This window comes from Gadus macrocephalus, chromosome 1, assembly GCF_031168955.1.
Source record: "Gadus macrocephalus chromosome 1, ASM3116895v1".
NCBI lineage: Eukaryota > Metazoa > Chordata > Actinopteri > Gadiformes > Gadidae > Gadus > Gadus macrocephalus.
This window is the reverse complement of record NC_082382.1, coordinates 20,025,379-20,043,505: the sequence shown is the minus strand read 5'-3', so window position 1 is coordinate 20,043,505 and position 18,127 is coordinate 20,025,379. Positions and strand designations below refer to the sequence as shown.

The 18,127-nt window shown below is 41.7% G+C and overlaps 1 protein-coding gene across 1 annotated transcript; it reads left to right on the top strand.

The window, feature by feature from the left end:
• The first annotated feature begins 4,595 nt into the window (after positions 1 to 4,595).
• On the top strand, positions 4,596 to 17,759 carry LOC132457762 (deoxynucleoside triphosphate triphosphohydrolase SAMHD1-like). The gene is made up of 16 exons (XM_060052098.1): positions 4,596 to 4,761; positions 6,273 to 6,315; positions 6,555 to 6,715; positions 10,044 to 10,159; positions 10,298 to 10,368; positions 11,899 to 12,036; positions 12,509 to 12,597; positions 13,821 to 13,929; positions 14,028 to 14,119; positions 14,207 to 14,319; positions 14,883 to 15,025; positions 15,129 to 15,194; positions 15,286 to 15,363; positions 16,030 to 16,134; positions 16,735 to 16,854; positions 17,088 to 17,759. Exons 1-16 carry the CDS (start codon positions 4,754 to 4,756, stop codon positions 17,127 to 17,129), a joined length of 1,494 nt encoding a protein of 497 aa, XP_059908081.1. The 5' UTR covers positions 4,596 to 4,753; the 3' UTR covers positions 17,130 to 17,759.
• The last annotated feature ends 368 nt before the right edge of the window (positions 17,760 to 18,127 follow it).

Here is an 18,127-nt window from a genome sequence, read left to right as displayed (position 1 = left end):
CTGCATTGTACACAGGTATGTGCTGCTTTCATTCCATGGCAACAAGTGGAACCTCTGCATTGTTGTAGATGTTTATTTCAAAGGTACACTTGCATCTCTTTCCACTCAGCTAACCGGTTTGCCACAAATGTGCCTTTCTATTCCTGTGCCCTTAATACAACCTTATATCATAATGTTTCTTGGAAAAGAGCTGTCTGAATTTTATGTAAAAATCAAATCAATGCAGAAACACTAAAAAGAGTTCTTGCATGAAAACTGTTAGCGGTACATTCCCCTCAAGTTAACATGTAAACTATGTTAGATGTAAATTATTGACAGGTCATGCATATCTAAATGAAGAGAAACAAAGAAATAAAAACAAAACCTGCATCTGGTGATATTTATAGCACACCTCTATAGCACACTGCCCCACTTCCCCCAAAAAAACATTTTTCTAAAGGCCATCTAATGACTATAATGTTCATCTTGAAAAAAATGGGATGCACCTGTTTCAGACACATTTATGCCCATTGATAATGAATGCATGTTAGTACAATGCAAAAACATTAAAGAACCATATATGTGTAGTACTGAGCATTAACATGTGTTTCATGGAGCGGAAGATATGATGACTAGTTCCCTGTAAGTATTGGAATGGTGCAAAAAGTCAAACTTCAGAGGCATGTTATCAATAGCCTTTATTGGTAATGTAAATGTATGTATCCAAGCTTAGCTGCAGGAATTTAAGATGTAAAGAGTAAGAACTGAGTTGTTTTTGCATCCAACCATTTCAAAAAATTCTTCCAGGTACGGCCAGGGTTGTAGAAGAGTTGACTGGTGCTTGGTTGGGACATTTCGCTCATCTAAGGCTGCTATTTCGTAGCTCAAATGTGGCGCGATTCATGTCATGTCAGAGAATGTCGACGGGCTCTGGTCATGCGCAGGTGCCATGGATCGCGTATAAACCAATAGGGTGTCAGAATGGTATATGTTTCTATTCTCATCCAACCAATCAAATTCACTCTATCCGATGGCGCAAATTATCTGGATAGGTTTTTTTGTTTGTATTTTTTTGAACGCCGGCGGAATAAAAACAAGCCGAAATTAAATAGGAGTAACGAAGCCATTTTTAAAAAGTAAGGAGTAGAATGTACAGATAAGTGTGTGAAAATGTAAGAAGTAGAAGCAAAAAGTAGGCTGAAAAATAATTACTCCAGTAAAGTAAAGATACCCAAAATTTCTACTTAAGTAAGGTAACAAAGTATTTGTACTTTGTTACTTGACACCTAACCTCACGTCCATTAATCTCCTTCTAACGCCGGGATTCCACCGCACACGTTACGGCCGCGTTACGGCTGCGTCACGGAACAGCTGCGACTCTGCCCTGCTTGCATTTCCAACGGGCGCGTTACGGCAGCGCAACGCTGCCTTGCGAGCCAGCCGTATTCACGCGAGATCACGAGATCACGCGATAATCCTAAACCTAATGTACTCAACTTCCACTCCCAAAACGACTGCAATTAAATGCCACCCTTTGTCCTTCCGGCAATTGCCCTTATAAAAATGTTGATTTGGTACATAAATGACTTCATGTTGCTGAACTTCGACAATGAGTCTCTCGTCGTCCATGTTGCCGACCCTCTGAGACCCTTTGATTGAAATAGAAACGGAATGATAGCGCTGCGGCACGGTGTGCCGCTCCTGGGACGCTGCTGATACGTTCCGCAGCCGCGCCCGGTGGAAATGGTGTCATTGATTAGAGTGGAACCTATCTGCTGCGGTGACCGCGGCCAAGACGTGCCGCAGCCATAACGCTGCCGTAACGCGTCCTGTGGAATCAGGCCTTTAGAACTGAGACGGGAAGCAATCAGATGGGTGGAGGAGGGTGAGAAAGCACCTGTGCATACACGAGCTGGGCTCCATCACTGTGGGGCAGATGTAAATGTAGATGGGGCCTGCCATGTTGCGAGGGGTGGGAACGGATCAGAACTGTCTGTTTTAAGATTTAACAATTTAACCAACAACAATTGCAAATTGAGAATATTGTAAAAAGTCTGTATAAAACAGAGTCTATCCTTGACCAATCTGTTTCTCGTGTCCCTAAGCAAAATTACCAGTTTACTCCAGAAGGCTAGCAAATCTGCCTCCGTTGTCGGAGGCCTGGACGTGTCCTCCGCCAGCGTCGCCTGGGTCAGAAGCCAAGAGCTGTCCCAGGTGCTGGGTTGTCCTCAGGTATGAATTTCGTAGATAATACAGATAATAATGCAAATAATTCTCAGCAGGTTGCCCCTCTTTCAAACAACTCACAGCCCTTAATAGGTAAATGCCCTGTGGTAGAGGTACATATTGGTGAGACAATGATTAGTTGTCTACTAGACACAGGTTCCATGGTCACTACCATTACAGAGTCCCTCTTCAAAGAAGTGTTCCAATGCTGGGGTGCCCCTAAACTTAAAACATGTGGGTGGTTAGCTCTAAAGAAGCTAATGGCTTAGATATTCCCTATGTGGGGTATCTCGAGCTAGACATCCAGGTTTTGGGTAAAAAGATTCCAGGTTTCGGGGCTTTGGTTGTGAAAGACACTGCTTGCACACTACAGCAGTGCAATGTTCAGGCCTACTGGGGATGAATGTCATCAGAGACTGCTATCAAGAGTTATTTGCCCAACAGGGGGAAGCTTGATTATTCCTCTTTGACTGCGATTCAGGCAGAGACACGCTGGGAGCTAGCTTTCCGTCGATGTCACAGGCACAAAGCCTGCCCCCTAATTCCTGAGGGTCAGGTTTGTGTCATAAAGGGCACTGGGGAGTTTATACCAGCCGGGTCAGTAAGGTTTGTGCCAGTAAGCTGTCCAAAGATTCCACACGCTCCACTCACCACCATGCTTTAAGAGCCTGGGGGCTCAGACCTTGCCCCAGGCCTGTTGTTATCCCCATCTCTATTGTTGACAACGGCTTGTGTGCCGTTGGTCAATGCCGGAGTTGCAGGGGCTACATTCCACTCGAAACAAGTGTTGGGAACATTGCGTCTGTTGATAGTGTAGAGCAGCCACAGCTGAGTTTTCAAGGGCAACATTGTGAGGGTGCAAGGGAAGAGGTTGTCCAGTTTACACAAGTCAGTGCAGAGGCGGTAAATAGTCTTTTAAACAGTGGGACCGCATTCTGGGAAAAAGACGGAATGCTCTATAGGAAAGTTACTGACCCGCATGGGGAGCTGTATATTCAACTGTTGTTGCCCTCATCATGCCTTCAGCAGGAACTCTAAATAACCTCAATGACAACCATGGGCACCAGGGGCTGGGACGAATGACTTACCTAGCCAGGCAGCGTTGTTATTGGCCAGGGATAGGAGCTGATATAGAGAACCACTGTCAGAGCTCTCAGCGCTGTGCCCTCTCCAAAGTCGTTCATCCTGGGGTAAGAACAGTTGCTTGAACCTGCTACTGGACGGGAGAGATAATGTGCTTGTCATGCCAGCTGTATGGTTTTGAAAATCTGCTCCGATCTCTCCCCCCTGAGAAGAAGCGGTTCTGGCCGATGTACATTTCTCAGCTTGTGTGCAGTTTAACACTTAAGCTGGTTAAGGGGAGGCGGTTACAAAAGCGGCTGTTGACCAGTAAGCGGAGGCCGCCCACGTGAACGCGCACAGATTTTGCCCTACCGCTCAGCGGCGTGCGCCGCTGGGGAAGTCCGTTAAATCCAGACGTCTGCTTGGCCGTATCGGGTCCTGGGGTTACTCTCCTCCATTCGGTCTCCCGGTTCCCCTCTCTGGGAAAACAAACAGCTTTTTAAAGGGTGCCTCACCCTCCGTCGCAGGTGTTCTCCATTTCGTTGATTGGCGTTACGCAAGGGATGCTCTTTGGCTCCGGCTGGTGGATATCGGCGGTACATGCCCTCCACCACCTCTCCCTTGGGCCGCCTGGCCTGAGGGTTTGTGGCAACCTGAGGGGTTGCCACAAGCTGTTGAGAATGATGCAGTTAGAATCAGCTTGAATTATCACCAAATAGTTCCATTAGGCAAGATCTTCCGAAAGATACATTTTTGTAGTAATTAAGTTTCTAAAGTAAAAATTTAATTCATAAGTGACATTCCTCTATTTACATTACCATTGCAAAAACTAGGAAATCCGATGGTACACATATGGATTCATACAGAGGACCTCCTTCTTTTCACTTTTGGCTCTTCCCATTAGAAGTTAACCAGGTTTAGTATTTAAGCCATTTTAGTGGTGACTGAATAGCTTAAAGATATGTAAATATCTTAAAGCTACCCCCCCTGTACTTTTGTGTTTTATTTTATTATTAACTACTCAGTTAATTTTTGGTTTCCAGGGGTAGGGACATAGGCGTCTACCCCTGGAAACGTCTACCCCAAGAGGCCTACTGCCTATTGGCAAAATTGTAAGACCGACATAACATCAGAGCAATGAAACATGTGCAACGTCAGCATCAGCCATTTAATTTGTTTATGAACAGTCCAAAGTCAACGGCACTCCCATGGGGCGCTTCTCTGTAAACAAACATTGAATGAACCCGCCCTATATTAGATTAATGGTTTAGATTGGCCCAACCCAGCCATGGAAATCTGTCTGAATAGTATTTAAGACGGGTATACCAGAGCAAATAAAACACAAGCTCACAGACCTTCTGGGCTTGAAGCATTGACCACTAATGCCAAACAAAAAACTTTGTTTATTTAATTGTTTAATTATTCTTTAAATTAAATTTATTTACTGGAGTTGGAATACAATATCTAACTGAAGACAATACATAAGATGGCCAGGTGAGTCTGATATTGACAAGAAAATAGGATGATCACACGTCTAATAATTGTTTTGGCACTTTCTAGTCTTAACATTGTTTCTGAGTTTGAGCGAGCGGCAGGTCACTTGTCCACAGTAATCAGTGAGCGGATCGATAAAATTCATCTAAAGTACCGTGTTCATGTTTATCTTGAAAGACGATGATTTCTTTTGGAAGATTATTTAGATTTAAACTGCCAAAACCTAGATTGCTCACAACAGTTTTTTTCCCCCAACAATGATTCTACTGGTGTGATGTGGAAGATTTGCTCCAGGAGAGAGGATATACGCGTCAAAATGCTTTTTGGTCTTATTTAAAATAGGATTTTAATATAAAAAAGTAATATTATATCATGCAACATCGTTTCTTAACCATGTTTGGTCTCTCCGATTGTAGTGTGCTCAGTTTTGATTGATTTCTAGGTATTTTCTATTTTTTATGGCTAGTTGTTCACAAAATAATAATAATAATAACAAGAAATGTGGGAGGAGTAGGGAAAAGACAGTTTTGCGTGGCGTGCGTGCACCATTTACGGTTTGGGCTATGGTACCACTTCTAGATGGGAAGAATAATAATCCTTACAAAAACAATAGGGATCCAACCTGTTGGCTTGGACCCCTAATAATAATAATAATTCATTGATTGTGTATAGCACTTTTCGTATGGTCAGAGTGAGAGTGGAGGAGGATCGGAGGGCTCGGGAGGGGCGATGGGGGATGAGGATGTCAGACAGGTAGGGCGGGGCCAGGTGGTGGAGAGCTTTGAAAGTCAGGAGGAGTATTTTGTGTTCACGAGACCGGTTGTGACTGAGGAGGCGAGCACCAGAGTTTTGGACCATTTGGAGTCTATGGAGGGAATGAGAGGTGATGCCAGTGAGGAGTCTAGACGGGAAGAGATGAAGGCGTGGATAAGGGATTCAGCAGCAGGGGGGGGACTGGCAGTGTCTGATTTTGGCGACGCGGCAGAGGTGGAAGCAGGAGGATTCACCAGACATTAAAAAGGTCTGCTTAACTGTGGTGAAAGATTTATTATTTGTGAGCTGTGCTTTTCTAAACTTGCAGGTCCAAATATTTTCTTGGTCAGCATCCTATGAGATGCCATTGTCTTAGTCACAGTATGTTATGTCAGTTATCTTGAAGGTATAGGCTTTTCTGTTAGATGCATACAGACAGCCCAGGCTGGCAGGCTGACCAAGTGCAATCTTTAAAAGACCACAGTCTGAAATGTAGGAGTGATCAAGCAAGCTACTGATGGCTGTGTTGTGTTCTCTCTCATTCAGCCGAAATAAATCAACTACAATGCTTGACTCTGACAAGAAGTTTTAATTGTTTGACTCTCGCAAGATAATTTCCAAGATATTAACCGTTAATGAAGGGAAATAAGTCGTAAGGAACATTCCTAATAATATATGGTAATTGCAGATCAAATGTGCCGTCTAAGCTTCTCTTTCTCCTATCCACTTTCATACACTCCTTTTTTTTATTTCTCCAGACCTCATGATACCGAGACTGAAACTATGGAGGTAGCATACAAAGTAAGAAAGTCATGTTACAAATAATTTTGCCACAGACAGCTTTAAATTAAGACTCAGTAAATGGTTGCTGAGCTCAAAGTTTGAATTGATTTCCAAAATAATTTCCACACCTGTGAAGCATAATTCAAAAGTATAAACCCTGTATTCAGCATTTATGTTTCCAACCCTCTTTGGTTTCAAAACCACGGAACAACGGTACAGACAGCGTTAAGTAATGTTTTCTCTCTCCTCTCTTTCAGGTCTTTAATGACCCCATCCACGGACACATTGAACTCCACCCGCTGCTGGTCAAAATCATAGACACACCTCAATTCCAAAGACTGAGGAACATCAAGCAGCTCGGAGGGGCATACTACGTTTTCCCCGGAGCATCTCATAATCGCTTCGAGCATTCCATTGGGTGTGTGTGTGTGTGTGTGTGTGTGTGTGTGTGTGTGTGTGTGTGTGTGTGTGTGTGTGTGTGTGTGTGTGTGTGTGTGTGTGTGTGTGTGTGTGTGTGTGTGTGTGTGTGTGTGTGTGTGTGTCAAGTGGATACCTTTTACGAGGGTTGGGCCAGTGTAACATCTTTCAAACCGCTTTGATAATTAGTCAAATCCCGTATGGTACCTCTAAATCTGTACCACCAGATGGCACGCACATGTCCACAAAGCAGTGGGTGACAAGTGGAATATCATGAGTTATGCTGGTTATACGCCTGACTATTCTTCAAAGTTAGTACAGCAAACTGGTAAATCCCCAATTCATTCCCCACAACCCAGTCCTGATCCTCAAAATTCCAAATTAGAATCTTGAGAGCAAAAACATGACTCAAGCATAAAGAAATCTGGCGGACAGCGGCCATGCTGTGCAAGATGATATATTTGTTTTTTTGTGGAAGATTCTAAATAACTACTTAAGAACTTTGGAAAATGTTGTGTTCTCAATTGGTTAACATCTTTCCAGTTAGAGCAACAAATCGTGACACATTAGCGGGCGGCAGCCATCTTGGCCCCAAATTTGATAATTGTTGTTATTGGACCAACCCCAGCCAGGAATAGGGCCGCACAATATGGCAGAGCAAATTAAACATGAGTTGGCAGATTAGTTTGGTTCCCAGATTAGGAAAAACACAGATACCTATGCTAAACTTTGCACTTATTGTGTACAACTATCATTAAAGTATTTGCGAAAATGTTAAGATTAAAGTTAAAACAACATAGAACTACATTGACATTTATTTGATGGGTTAAGGTTAAACCAACTACTGTTTAGGTATGATGATGGGTCTGAAAGCATACTAAGTTAAACCAAAGACCTTTAAAAAATGTGTTTTAAATTCATACAATCCATGTGGACATTACTTCAAATGACAATGATGCTTGAAATGGGATTTTAGACATCGTACCTGAGTTAGCGTCAAGTAACTGCAAGATGACGCGCCCTTTACTCGATTTTTCCTAGTAGGAAGTAAAAAAGTCCCACCCTGGGCTGCAAATGCCCGTGGGGCAGATCCTGGTCGAATGGCAGTACTTTTTTTGTTTGTACTTACCGTATTTTCCGCACTATAAGGCGCACCGGAGTATAAGCCGCAGCAGCTAATTGAATGATGTGTACATATATAAGCCGCACTGGACTATAAGCCGCAGGGGTTTTAATGTTTAATTACCATTAGGGCTGGCCCGAATGCCATTTTTCAGGCTTTGAATACTCGTTGGTTTTTCCGAGCGAATATTCGAATACTCGTTCCAGAAGAAAACACCATCAAAAACAAAATGAATAATCCCTATATACTCTCTGGAACCGATTTTGACAGTATCTACATATTTTGTTGAAGATTTAATAGCTTTTGAACGTTAATTAGTAGGCCTAAGTAGGTTGAAGTTCCTTAGTTTTTCCCAGTGAAAGCAAACAGCTGTTGTTCCATTCCAAATCAGCTGTCCTCTGCCATCTCAGCCCTTACGGGAGCTTTTCAATTCATCCTGGAACGTGCATCTTTCAGGGAACTTGTACAATAAATCCATAACAAATACAGAATATTGATGGTCTTATGTGTCCATATTATATCCATTATATTGTCTGGGTATTCCCAAGGTGCTCACGCTCTGCAGCAAGCCAGTCACAGTTGATTGGCGCGGCGCTGTACAGCGAACGTAAACAAACAACTAAGCTAAGGTTAGCATTTCGCTAACTATTACTTTTCCTCCCGAGATCCCGCTAATGTTGTGTTATAAAGTAAAGGGAAACAAGATATATATTCTTCCTCCACCTCTCTCGCTTCTCTGCTTGGTGTCGCTGACGCTTATAGTTTGCCTCCCTCGCTCTGGTAACGTCACGTAGGGAGAGCCGGGTCGATTGAAACACGAGACGATTGAAACACAGCGATTCCCTCGAAAACCATGCAAGGCTTTCACATCAAATTTCGTGCAATGACGTCCCACCGTTCAAATGTTATCCCCTGAACCTGCTTTCGAGAGCGAGAGCGCTAAGTAAAATCCTTCCTGCGGTAGTTTTTTTGTAATAAATAGTTGTGTTTTTTGTTTCATGCCATAATAATATGACTATACAACAGATGAATTAGCACTTAAACCTGGGCTAAAGTGTGCAATGTCAGAGTTTTGAAGTTTAGAGGTAAAAAAGTGTCAGTAGTCTCTGTCGGGACGATTGAAACACTTGTTTCAAATGCAACAGGAGTCATGTTATCCGGTTGACGTGGTAGTAAATACATAAAACGATGTTCAACTCTGTATCCCTAAACAGGACTTAGGACAGGTAAATAAGTAAATTTAATGCAAATGTAGCCGTCCAAAAGAAGAAAGGTGAGTTTTAATCGAAATGTGAATCTTGACAATTACGCACGGGCCAAAAATATATTTTAACCTATTTATATTGTGCGGAATTATGTGAAATTTTAGCAATGACGAGTACACTACTATGTTGTCCGGTATGTTGCATAAAAACAAGAGTAAGGTCAATAGTTTATTTTGTAAATATGCTGTTTCATTCGTCCGGCATGTATTTCAAACGTCCCGACTAGGCGGGGCGTTTGAAACAGATGTCAATTTACGTTCAAAGTAAAAAACAGCTCGATCATCCAACATATGTATTAAATTACACTTGTAGCTAAGAGAACACACATGTGAGTTGTTGATCACATGTTGAAATTATTTGTATACGTAAGGTCATCGAATGCCAATTTTCCGAGTGGCCGTTAGATGTAAAAATCCATAGATTAGCCGCACCGTCATATAAGCCGCAGAATCGAAAAATGGGCACGGTTTACAGTCCGAAAATTATTAAATATTCTCGTTTCGCAAACCTACATTGTTGAATAGCAGTGTTTGAGGCACCCAACCAAGTTTATTGTGGAGCGTTTGTGGCTGATGGCCTGAGTTATAGTCAGATTGATTGGAATCTGGGTGGGGCTGCACACCTTGGGTGCATTCAGAATCAAATCAGGCACACAGGTCAAACCAGCCATCACCACAGACAGCTCTGACATGTTGGTATTCAGCAGCTGATCTGCATGTAAACATCTTGCCAATTACAATAAAATAGCTTTTACCTGTGGCTTGGTGTCGGAGGAGACACACCCCTGGCTGGCACCCACTGGCATGTGGCAGGGTTAACTGACGCTTATATTGCAGCGTTTAACTGGGTTATCTTATACTGGTCACTTTTGTTTGTATCTAACCGGATTCTCTGTGGCAACGTTTATCAATTAAACCATCTGTGTTTATGATTGTTTGCAGAGTTGGGTACCTGGCTGGAGAGCTTGCTAAATCTCTGCAAAAGAAACAGCCTGAACTGAAGATCAATGACAGAGATATCCTCTGTGTGCAAGTCGCTGGCCTCTGCCATGATCTGGGTGAGTAACAAGAGCTGCACCCCAACCCTTACCCCAAAACATCCAACATCAGCCAGTTTCTGTGTGAGCATGAAACGAATGAGGGATTGGTAAATAATGAATGGTTTCAAATTTCTAAACACATATCTCCCTCTCTAGGACACGGACCTTTCTCTCATCTGTTTGATGGGATGTTCATTCCTAAAGTACTTCCAGCATCCGATTGGACGGTACTGAAGGATCTCCCACTGCTTTACCCAAAATTCCCCTCGCTGTTTGTTCCAAGACATTTCAAAGACCATTATCTGGCATTACACTAAAACAAGCAAAGCGTCTGGCCTAACGTTCCTGAACTACTACCTTCTATTCACAGCCTCAGGATTCCAACCCAAAAACTTTAAGCTTTCAGAAAGCAAAACAAAATGTCATCTCAGTTTATAAAGTAGAACTCAAAATGCCTAAAATAAGTTAATGAAAGGTGTTGTAGGTAAGATTGGAGATTTTTTAAGAGAAGAGGAATGAGTGGAAGAGAGCAGAATTTGGTAAATATACAACCCTCTGTCTAAACACAGCCTCCCTCCCAGCTCCCTTCATCGTTTCTCCTCCGTTTAAATGATAACGCCATGGTTGCAAATGTGATTGATAGGCAAGAAGAATCCAGAATCAATCAGGGAAGGGCCATTAATTGTTTAAAATCTAAAATACTTATGGCTGGTGGATGACTATGCCATTTCTAAAAGATTATACTCAAATTATAGCTCTTAAACAACTATAATTTAAGCATAACAATCCAAAACCATGAACGCATCCTTGATACAGTTTTCTCCATTAAGGCAACTTATTGAAAGGGGTAAACTGTAACTTTTCCTTCACTTCATTAGCAGTGTTAAGCAAGAATCAGTCGGTTCTTCAATGCATGAAACCCAACGAGGATTATAATTAGTATTAGAATTTAGAGTTTTCGCGCTCAACCTCTAGTTGTAATCAACAGAGGTAATTGTTTAATGGAAAGTGTAGTATACTATGCATGCAAATCAATTATTAAATAGCTTTAACTGTTATTCAAGGCTGTAAAGTGCATTGACATATTGAAATGCAAGGCAACTACTATTGGTTAGTTGAAAATAACAATAATCATTGAGATTAAACATCTCTTCAAGTGTCCTGGCCAAGACAGGCAGTAGTAGCCTACACTCACACATAGCATACACACAAAACATAAGAAAAATAAAACAACTAAAACAGTCCGCAGGGGGGAAGGGGGATATCAATATCGCAAGACATTTCGGGAGGCTCATCGAGGAGTAGAATAAAGTGTAGCCTTTTGGTCGACTCTATAGGCATAATTCACCATAGCCTACTGTGTTATTGACACATTTTCGTTGTGTTATAGGGACGCTGTCTCTTTAAAATCACGTCACTTGTGCGTTGATATGCCGGTGGGTGCGATGTTTGAATTTAATGGTTTTAATATGACAAAATGAACGACCTGCCTTTGCTTGTCGAGGTGAGAAATTGTCTCTTCCTTCATTTTATCGCAATTTATATAGTCTATAGACAGAACGTCTTACCTGGGAGAGTTTGTTGACGGCGGAGCTGTTATGTTTAAAAACATAACATCTTACCTGAGCAACGTGTGTGTGTGTGTGTGTGTGTGTGTGTGTGTGTGTGTGTGTGTGTGTGTGTGTGTGTGTGTGTGTGTGTGTGTGTGTGTGTGTGTGTGTGTGTGTGTGTGTGTGTGTGTGTGTGTGTCATTGCAGCACGAGCAGGCATCGCTAACCATGTTTGATCATCTGATTGATGAAAACCAATCGGAGCTGGAGAACGTGGATGGCTGGCAGGTGCTGTCAAACAATAAAGATTTCATCAAGGAGCTGATCGTTGGGAGACAAAGAATGGTGCGCACATTGACTCTCCCAACAAAAGGGTTGGTTCTCTCCCAACAGACGGGTTGGTACAATTACTCTCCCAAAATAGGGGAATGTACCATGAGTAGGCCTATCCCAACAGAGGAGTTTGTACAATGACTTTCCCACAGAGGGGTTAGTATTGTGACTTACAGTGGCCCCGGTATGTACATTTTGATTTAGTTAATTTATTATCCAAAGTGCCTTACAAGTGAGGCTATCAACCATCAAAATTGGGGTAACTACAAAATAAATGCTGTGTAGAGCTTGAAGAACCTACTGTTCATAACCTCCTCTCACCATAGCCTGAACCCCCTAATTAGACTTGCTGCACCACATATCAGGCTTTTTTCTGTTCAAACTCATCTGACTCAGTAATAGGGTTTCCTTTGCGGTGAGCTGCTACATTGCTATGTTCTATTTCTATTTGTCTGTTGACCATATCCTTGTGCTGTCGTTACAGGGGCCATACAGAGACAAGTCTTTCCTGTATGACATCGTGGCCAACAAAACGAACGAAATCGATGTGGATAAATTTGATTACTTTGCGAGGTCAGTCCTTAATCAGGTCACTAACCTTGCTTGTGTATTGTGCGAGATGTTCATGCCACTGCTCTTTAGGACTATGTAAGATCTTCGCTGCAGCCATCAATCATTTGGAGTGGGGTCCAAATGGGGAAGGATATTGTAGCGGCTCAGTGGTTCATGGCTTTATCAGAAATATCCATTTGGCCGTAATAGCAGGAATTTCTTAGTTATAGTGCACCAACTTGATCTCATTCCACAAATCTGTTCAGCCGTATTATAGAGGTAATCTTTAAATCCTGTTTCACTTGTCAAGCGCAAAGATTTTTCCAACAACAAAACATCTATAAATGAGAGTTTCCTGGTTTAAAATGAGATTATATTTTAGATTATACTTCAAGCCTTGCAAGAAATAGGTATGGTACGGGTATGTAATAGGTATGTAGCGCCAGATCGCTTTGGGTTGGATGCCCTAATACTATTATTCCTCCCAATATGATTAGTTGGTCATATTTTTAAATACTAAAATGTATTTCAATTGAGAGATGACCATTGGACATAGGGTAGAAATAAATATTTGGCCAACATATAATTCAATAATACAAACCAATACTATATTTAGGATATAGAGGACCACACTCCCAACCAATGTTTGCACTACAGTAGACCTACTACATTTACCATGGTTTATAGTACCAATTGCCAAGCATTAACAACTGCTAGATTAACCACTTCATCGTATTCAACAAAGACAGCTAGGACAAGATGCTACACAATGCTAAATACCATTTTTAAGTGTAAGGACGTACAACATCCAATAAGTGCGTAAGAGGGGTGTGGGGGGTAAGGGGGGGAGGCTATGCAGAGTCTAGGTGAACTCTGAGCATGTTAAAGCATGTAAAGCGAATATCCTTCACATTTTTCTCCCAGAAGGCCATGCAACCAGACCTCCATAGCCGTCAGGGTTTCTCTATCCGCGCAATATTCTTTTTTTTACCCCTTACCTGTTTGTAAACCCCTCTAAACCTTCCTGCTCCATAATGACTGGTATCAGAATTCACTGCACCACTTTGTAATGCAGTCTTTGAAAATCTCCTTAGTGACTCAACCATACTCAATACACAGCCACAGCTGCCAGGGATATCTTCCTCTCTGGATCAACCAATCAATGGAGAAACAAAGCAAGAACCTGTAAAAGTAAACCTGCACTATCATGTCAATGTATTCATCCTTTCTGTTCCTCGTTTCAGAGACTGCCACCACCTGGGCATGAAGAATAACTTTGACCACGACCGCTTCATCAAGTTCGCCAGGGTGTGTGAGGTGGATGGGGAGTACCAAATCTGTACCAGGGACAAGGTCAAATGATCTCAGACTTCTGTTTATAATCTGATTGAAGCAGCTCTCTAATTGGTCCTATATTTAACTAAGCATAACTGTGGGCATTCCTTCAACAGGAAGTGGGCAATCTGTATGACCTTTTCCACACAAGAAACTCTCTCCACAGAAGAGCTTACCAGCACAAAGTAAAAAACTGTGTTGAGGTCATGTAAGTATTGTGTCTGTGCTTGGTACTATAATAATTACTACAATTATTGTATTCCAAACTGAGTTTGGTTGTGTTTTTTCTAACCAGGATCAACGAGGCATTTGCATTGGCAGACACACACCTCACATTCATGGGGGGAGTGGAACCGATGAAGATGTCCAAAGCTATAGATGACATGGTGGCATACACCAAGCTGACTGGTGAGTGTTGAGACCACACTGTGCTGTGGTTGGCTTGGGTATTGCCTTTTGCAATGTCAAAGACTAATTCTTTCTTACCCCAAGGGTAAACCTACCCTAAGGCTTCCTAAAGCAAAATGCCTCACCACTATCTGCTCCTTATTCTAAGTTGTACTGTAAGTCACTTCTGGTGTATGTATGTATGCATGTATGTATGTATGTATGTATGTATGTATGTATGTATGTATGTATGTATGTATGTATGTATGTATGTATGTATGTATGTATGTATGTATGTATGTATGTATGTATGTATGTATGTATGTATGTATGTATGCATGCATGCATGCATGCATGCATGCATGCATGCATGCATGCATGTATGTATGTATGTATGTATGTATGTATGTATGTATGTATGTATGTGTATGCATTTATATATATATACATATATATATATATACATATATGTGTGTGTGTGTGTGTGTGTGTGTGTGTGTGTGTGTGTGTGTGTGTGTGTGTGTGTGTGTGTGTGTGTGTGTGTGTGTGTGTGTGTGTGTGTGTGTGTGTGTGTGCCCCTGTAGACAACGTCTTCGAACTGATCCTCTTTTCTACCTCAACGGAGCTGGATGGAGCCAGGGATATCCTGAGGGATATCCTCAGCCGTCGCCTCTACAAGTGTGTGGGCCAGTTCTATTCAGCAAAAGACTGGAACGAGGATACAGAGGTGTGTGTGTGTGTGTGTGTGTGTGTGTGTGTGTGTGTGTTAGAAGTGGCAGAGGAACAAAACCATGACAGTTTTATCAATCTTTCCATGATCTTCCCTGAAGGATATGCGTCCTGAGTTGAATGGTGACCAGGGCAATGAGCCGGAGCCAGAAAAGATCATTGAAAATGTAAGTCCAATGTGTGTGTGTTTGTGCTAGAAGTGGCAGAGGAACAAAACCATGACTGTTTTATCAATCTTTCCATGATCTTCCCATGAAGGCAATCCGTCGTAATTTGGAAGGTGACCAGGGCAATCCCCAGGGCTATAACCTGAGCCACAACGAGATCATTGTCAAGGTAAGTCTTAGTGTGCCTTAGTGACATCAAATCTATGCTGATTTTAAAGGATCCCTTTGAGAGGTTAGTGGTTGGTCTGTGGTGGGGATCAGGTATGCAAATCCCAGAAGGCCGTTTTGATTTACCTTTCAACAATGTGAAAGGCAAACATGTAAAAATGTAAAGACAGAGAGCAACCCAAAAACATCCTCTCTCTCTTTGGTTCCTCCCTACCTACATGTATCTGAGATTGAAGTGTTGCGTTTAACTCATGTGATTGGCAGGCAAGAAAGCTTCTCTGAACCAATCAGGGCGGAAATGCCCCGATTGGTATGCAATGATCCGGGAGTGGTCTAAATTATGGGACGTGGCCCAGGCGTGCAGATGAAAGATATCAGAAATCCAGTTAGCTGCTGTTGTATTAAGCAGTCTGAAAAAATATATAAAATAACAGTGCTAATTGTTGTTTTTAACAATGACAGTGGTTTTCCATCCATAATTTCACTGCACATTATATATACCCTAAACTATGTATGTGACAAATATGTCTCTACATTAAATTGAAAAAATACCTTTTAATTTATTTGTTTTCATGATCAACCTATGACATATATACTATATTCATCCCTCCGCAGCGCAATGCATGCGTCAGTAAATGGTGAAATGTCTCCCCCTGGTGTCTCCTAGGTTACCAAGATGAACTATGGCATGGGGAAGAAGAATCCCATCGATCACGTACGTTTTTACCGCAAGAGTGCACCCAACAGGGCCTTCAAGATCCCCAGGGGCCAGGTAAGAACTTTGCCATTGAACACAATCATTTTTAAAAGTATCAGTGCAGTATAAACATATATGTATATGAGAGATAATATGTTCATTTATAATGGTTATTGTGATGAATAGTAAACCCTGATTTCACCATCTTAGACTGGCATTACAGTGTGTGAGATAAGCTTAACACTGGGAGCATTTCAGAGTAGACGTACATCGTAACTCAGTGTTACAACTGTAGTCAGTGTTTTTCCAAAATGAAAAAATTGGAGGAAAATTAAAACTAGTGTGTTTTCACACAAATAATGGTTGTTAATTAAAAAACAAAATTGAAAATGTGTTTGAACAAAAATGTTGTGGTCCTTCAAAAACGCCTGGACATTTCACATCTCGCCATTGCATTACAGTATGAGAAGATCTGCTTTTCTCTGATAGGAACCAGGAAGCCTCCATCTCATGGTCATCATGATTAGAAAAGCTTATTTACTGTTAACATTATCAATGTTAAGGTGTTATGTCTACCAATATATCTAGCTCTAGTCTTGGTACTCCTACGCTGTACTGAACCTGTTATGTGTCTAACTGACTGTGCTTCTTCTTTGTTCCGGCTCCTGTCCGCAGGCGTCCAGGCTCATCCCAAAACACTTTCAGGAGTGGTTGATCCAGGTGTACTGTAAGAGGAATGATGAGGTGAGCCTGGGGACGGCCAGGGAGCGCTTTGAACGGTGGTGCAACGCTCAGGTAATAACTATTGCCTTCAGTTTATCGCTCCATGTGGTTAAATCTTTTCAAATTAGATTGTTTTATTACTGTGTAGCTGGGTAGATGTAGGAGTTGAATCAAAGCTTTTATTTTAGGTTATTGATTATTCCATGCGATGGTGGCATCACCAATCCCATGGTGGCATGTTAACGTGTTGTTGATGTAACCTGTTTGGTCTCGTTTCTTTAGTTCTTTCTCCTTTTTTCTTCCAGAATGAACAAGAAGAGCAGGAAGACAATGAAGGCCCAAACTAAACTTAAGTTTGGAAAGAACCAAAAAAAACAAGATTTGGGGCATTTAATATTAATTTGTTGAAGTGTTCTTTTTCATTTTCAAAGTTTGAACGTTTTCCTGAATAATAATAATAATAAGAAGAAGAAGAAGAATTTTGGGTAGATTTGTCCTTTGTTTGGGTTACTAAGGTATACATACCACCACGTTGATACATTGTGGGTTGAAAAAAAAAGATATATTCCGTCTACGTTCATGTTTAGTGCTCTTTTCAAAGATATATTACGATAATGTTGTATTAAGGGCTCAGGAGTAGGGTTTCGAAGACCGCTTGCTGTTTTGCTAATCTGTGAAAATAAAGGTTAACTGAAAAGCATATTTTTTCAAGATAGAAAGGCTGGGGCGAACATTGTGATAAATGGTGAAAAATAAATAAACGGCTTTGTCCTCAATGTCTAAATGTTTCCTTTGTAACCACCAGAGGGCAGCATGACCGTGCGTGTCTCCAAGAAGGCAGTCATCCGTGGTCACCTGTTAAACGTTTCCTATTTTGAAACAACTTTATAAGTACGTCAATATGTATTTAAACGTTTTTTAACAAAATGAAAAAGGTGTGTAGACTAGTTGGGCTATAATAAACCTATTGTATTGTTTTTTATCTTTTGTCTTTTAAATGCTCATATATTCATGTTTACCATAATTTGTGCTATTCTGGTTAATTTACCAGTAGGGAGGAGTTTTGTTGGTCCTTTCAACCAGGAAGACCATCATACAGGATGTAGGGACACACACACTTCCACATCCTTTGGCAGTGATTCTCTTGGGGGACACCAGAAACAAACACTACAGAGCGGTAGGAACAAGCCAACTGCCTGCTAGTATTTTTATAATCTTCATCCTCCCTGACCTGTTGCTCTCTTTCTGGCGCCAGTGGTCTCAGCCCCCCGCCGTCATGCCACACACACGAACATGCCCCTCCGTGGATAATTGAGACCAGCTGTTGCAAGGTGCCTTCTCTCCC

Coding starts and splice junctions, on each gene's coding strand:
- LOC132457762 (XM_060052098.1), top strand. Junction 15,195..15,285: donor CAGAAAAGATCATTGAAAAT/GTAAGTCCAATG, acceptor CTTCCCATGAAG/GCAATCCGTCGTAATTTGGA. Junction 16,135..16,734: donor TCAAGATCCCCAGGGGCCAG/GTAAGAACTTTG, acceptor TCCTGTCCGCAG/GCGTCCAGGCTCATCCCAAA.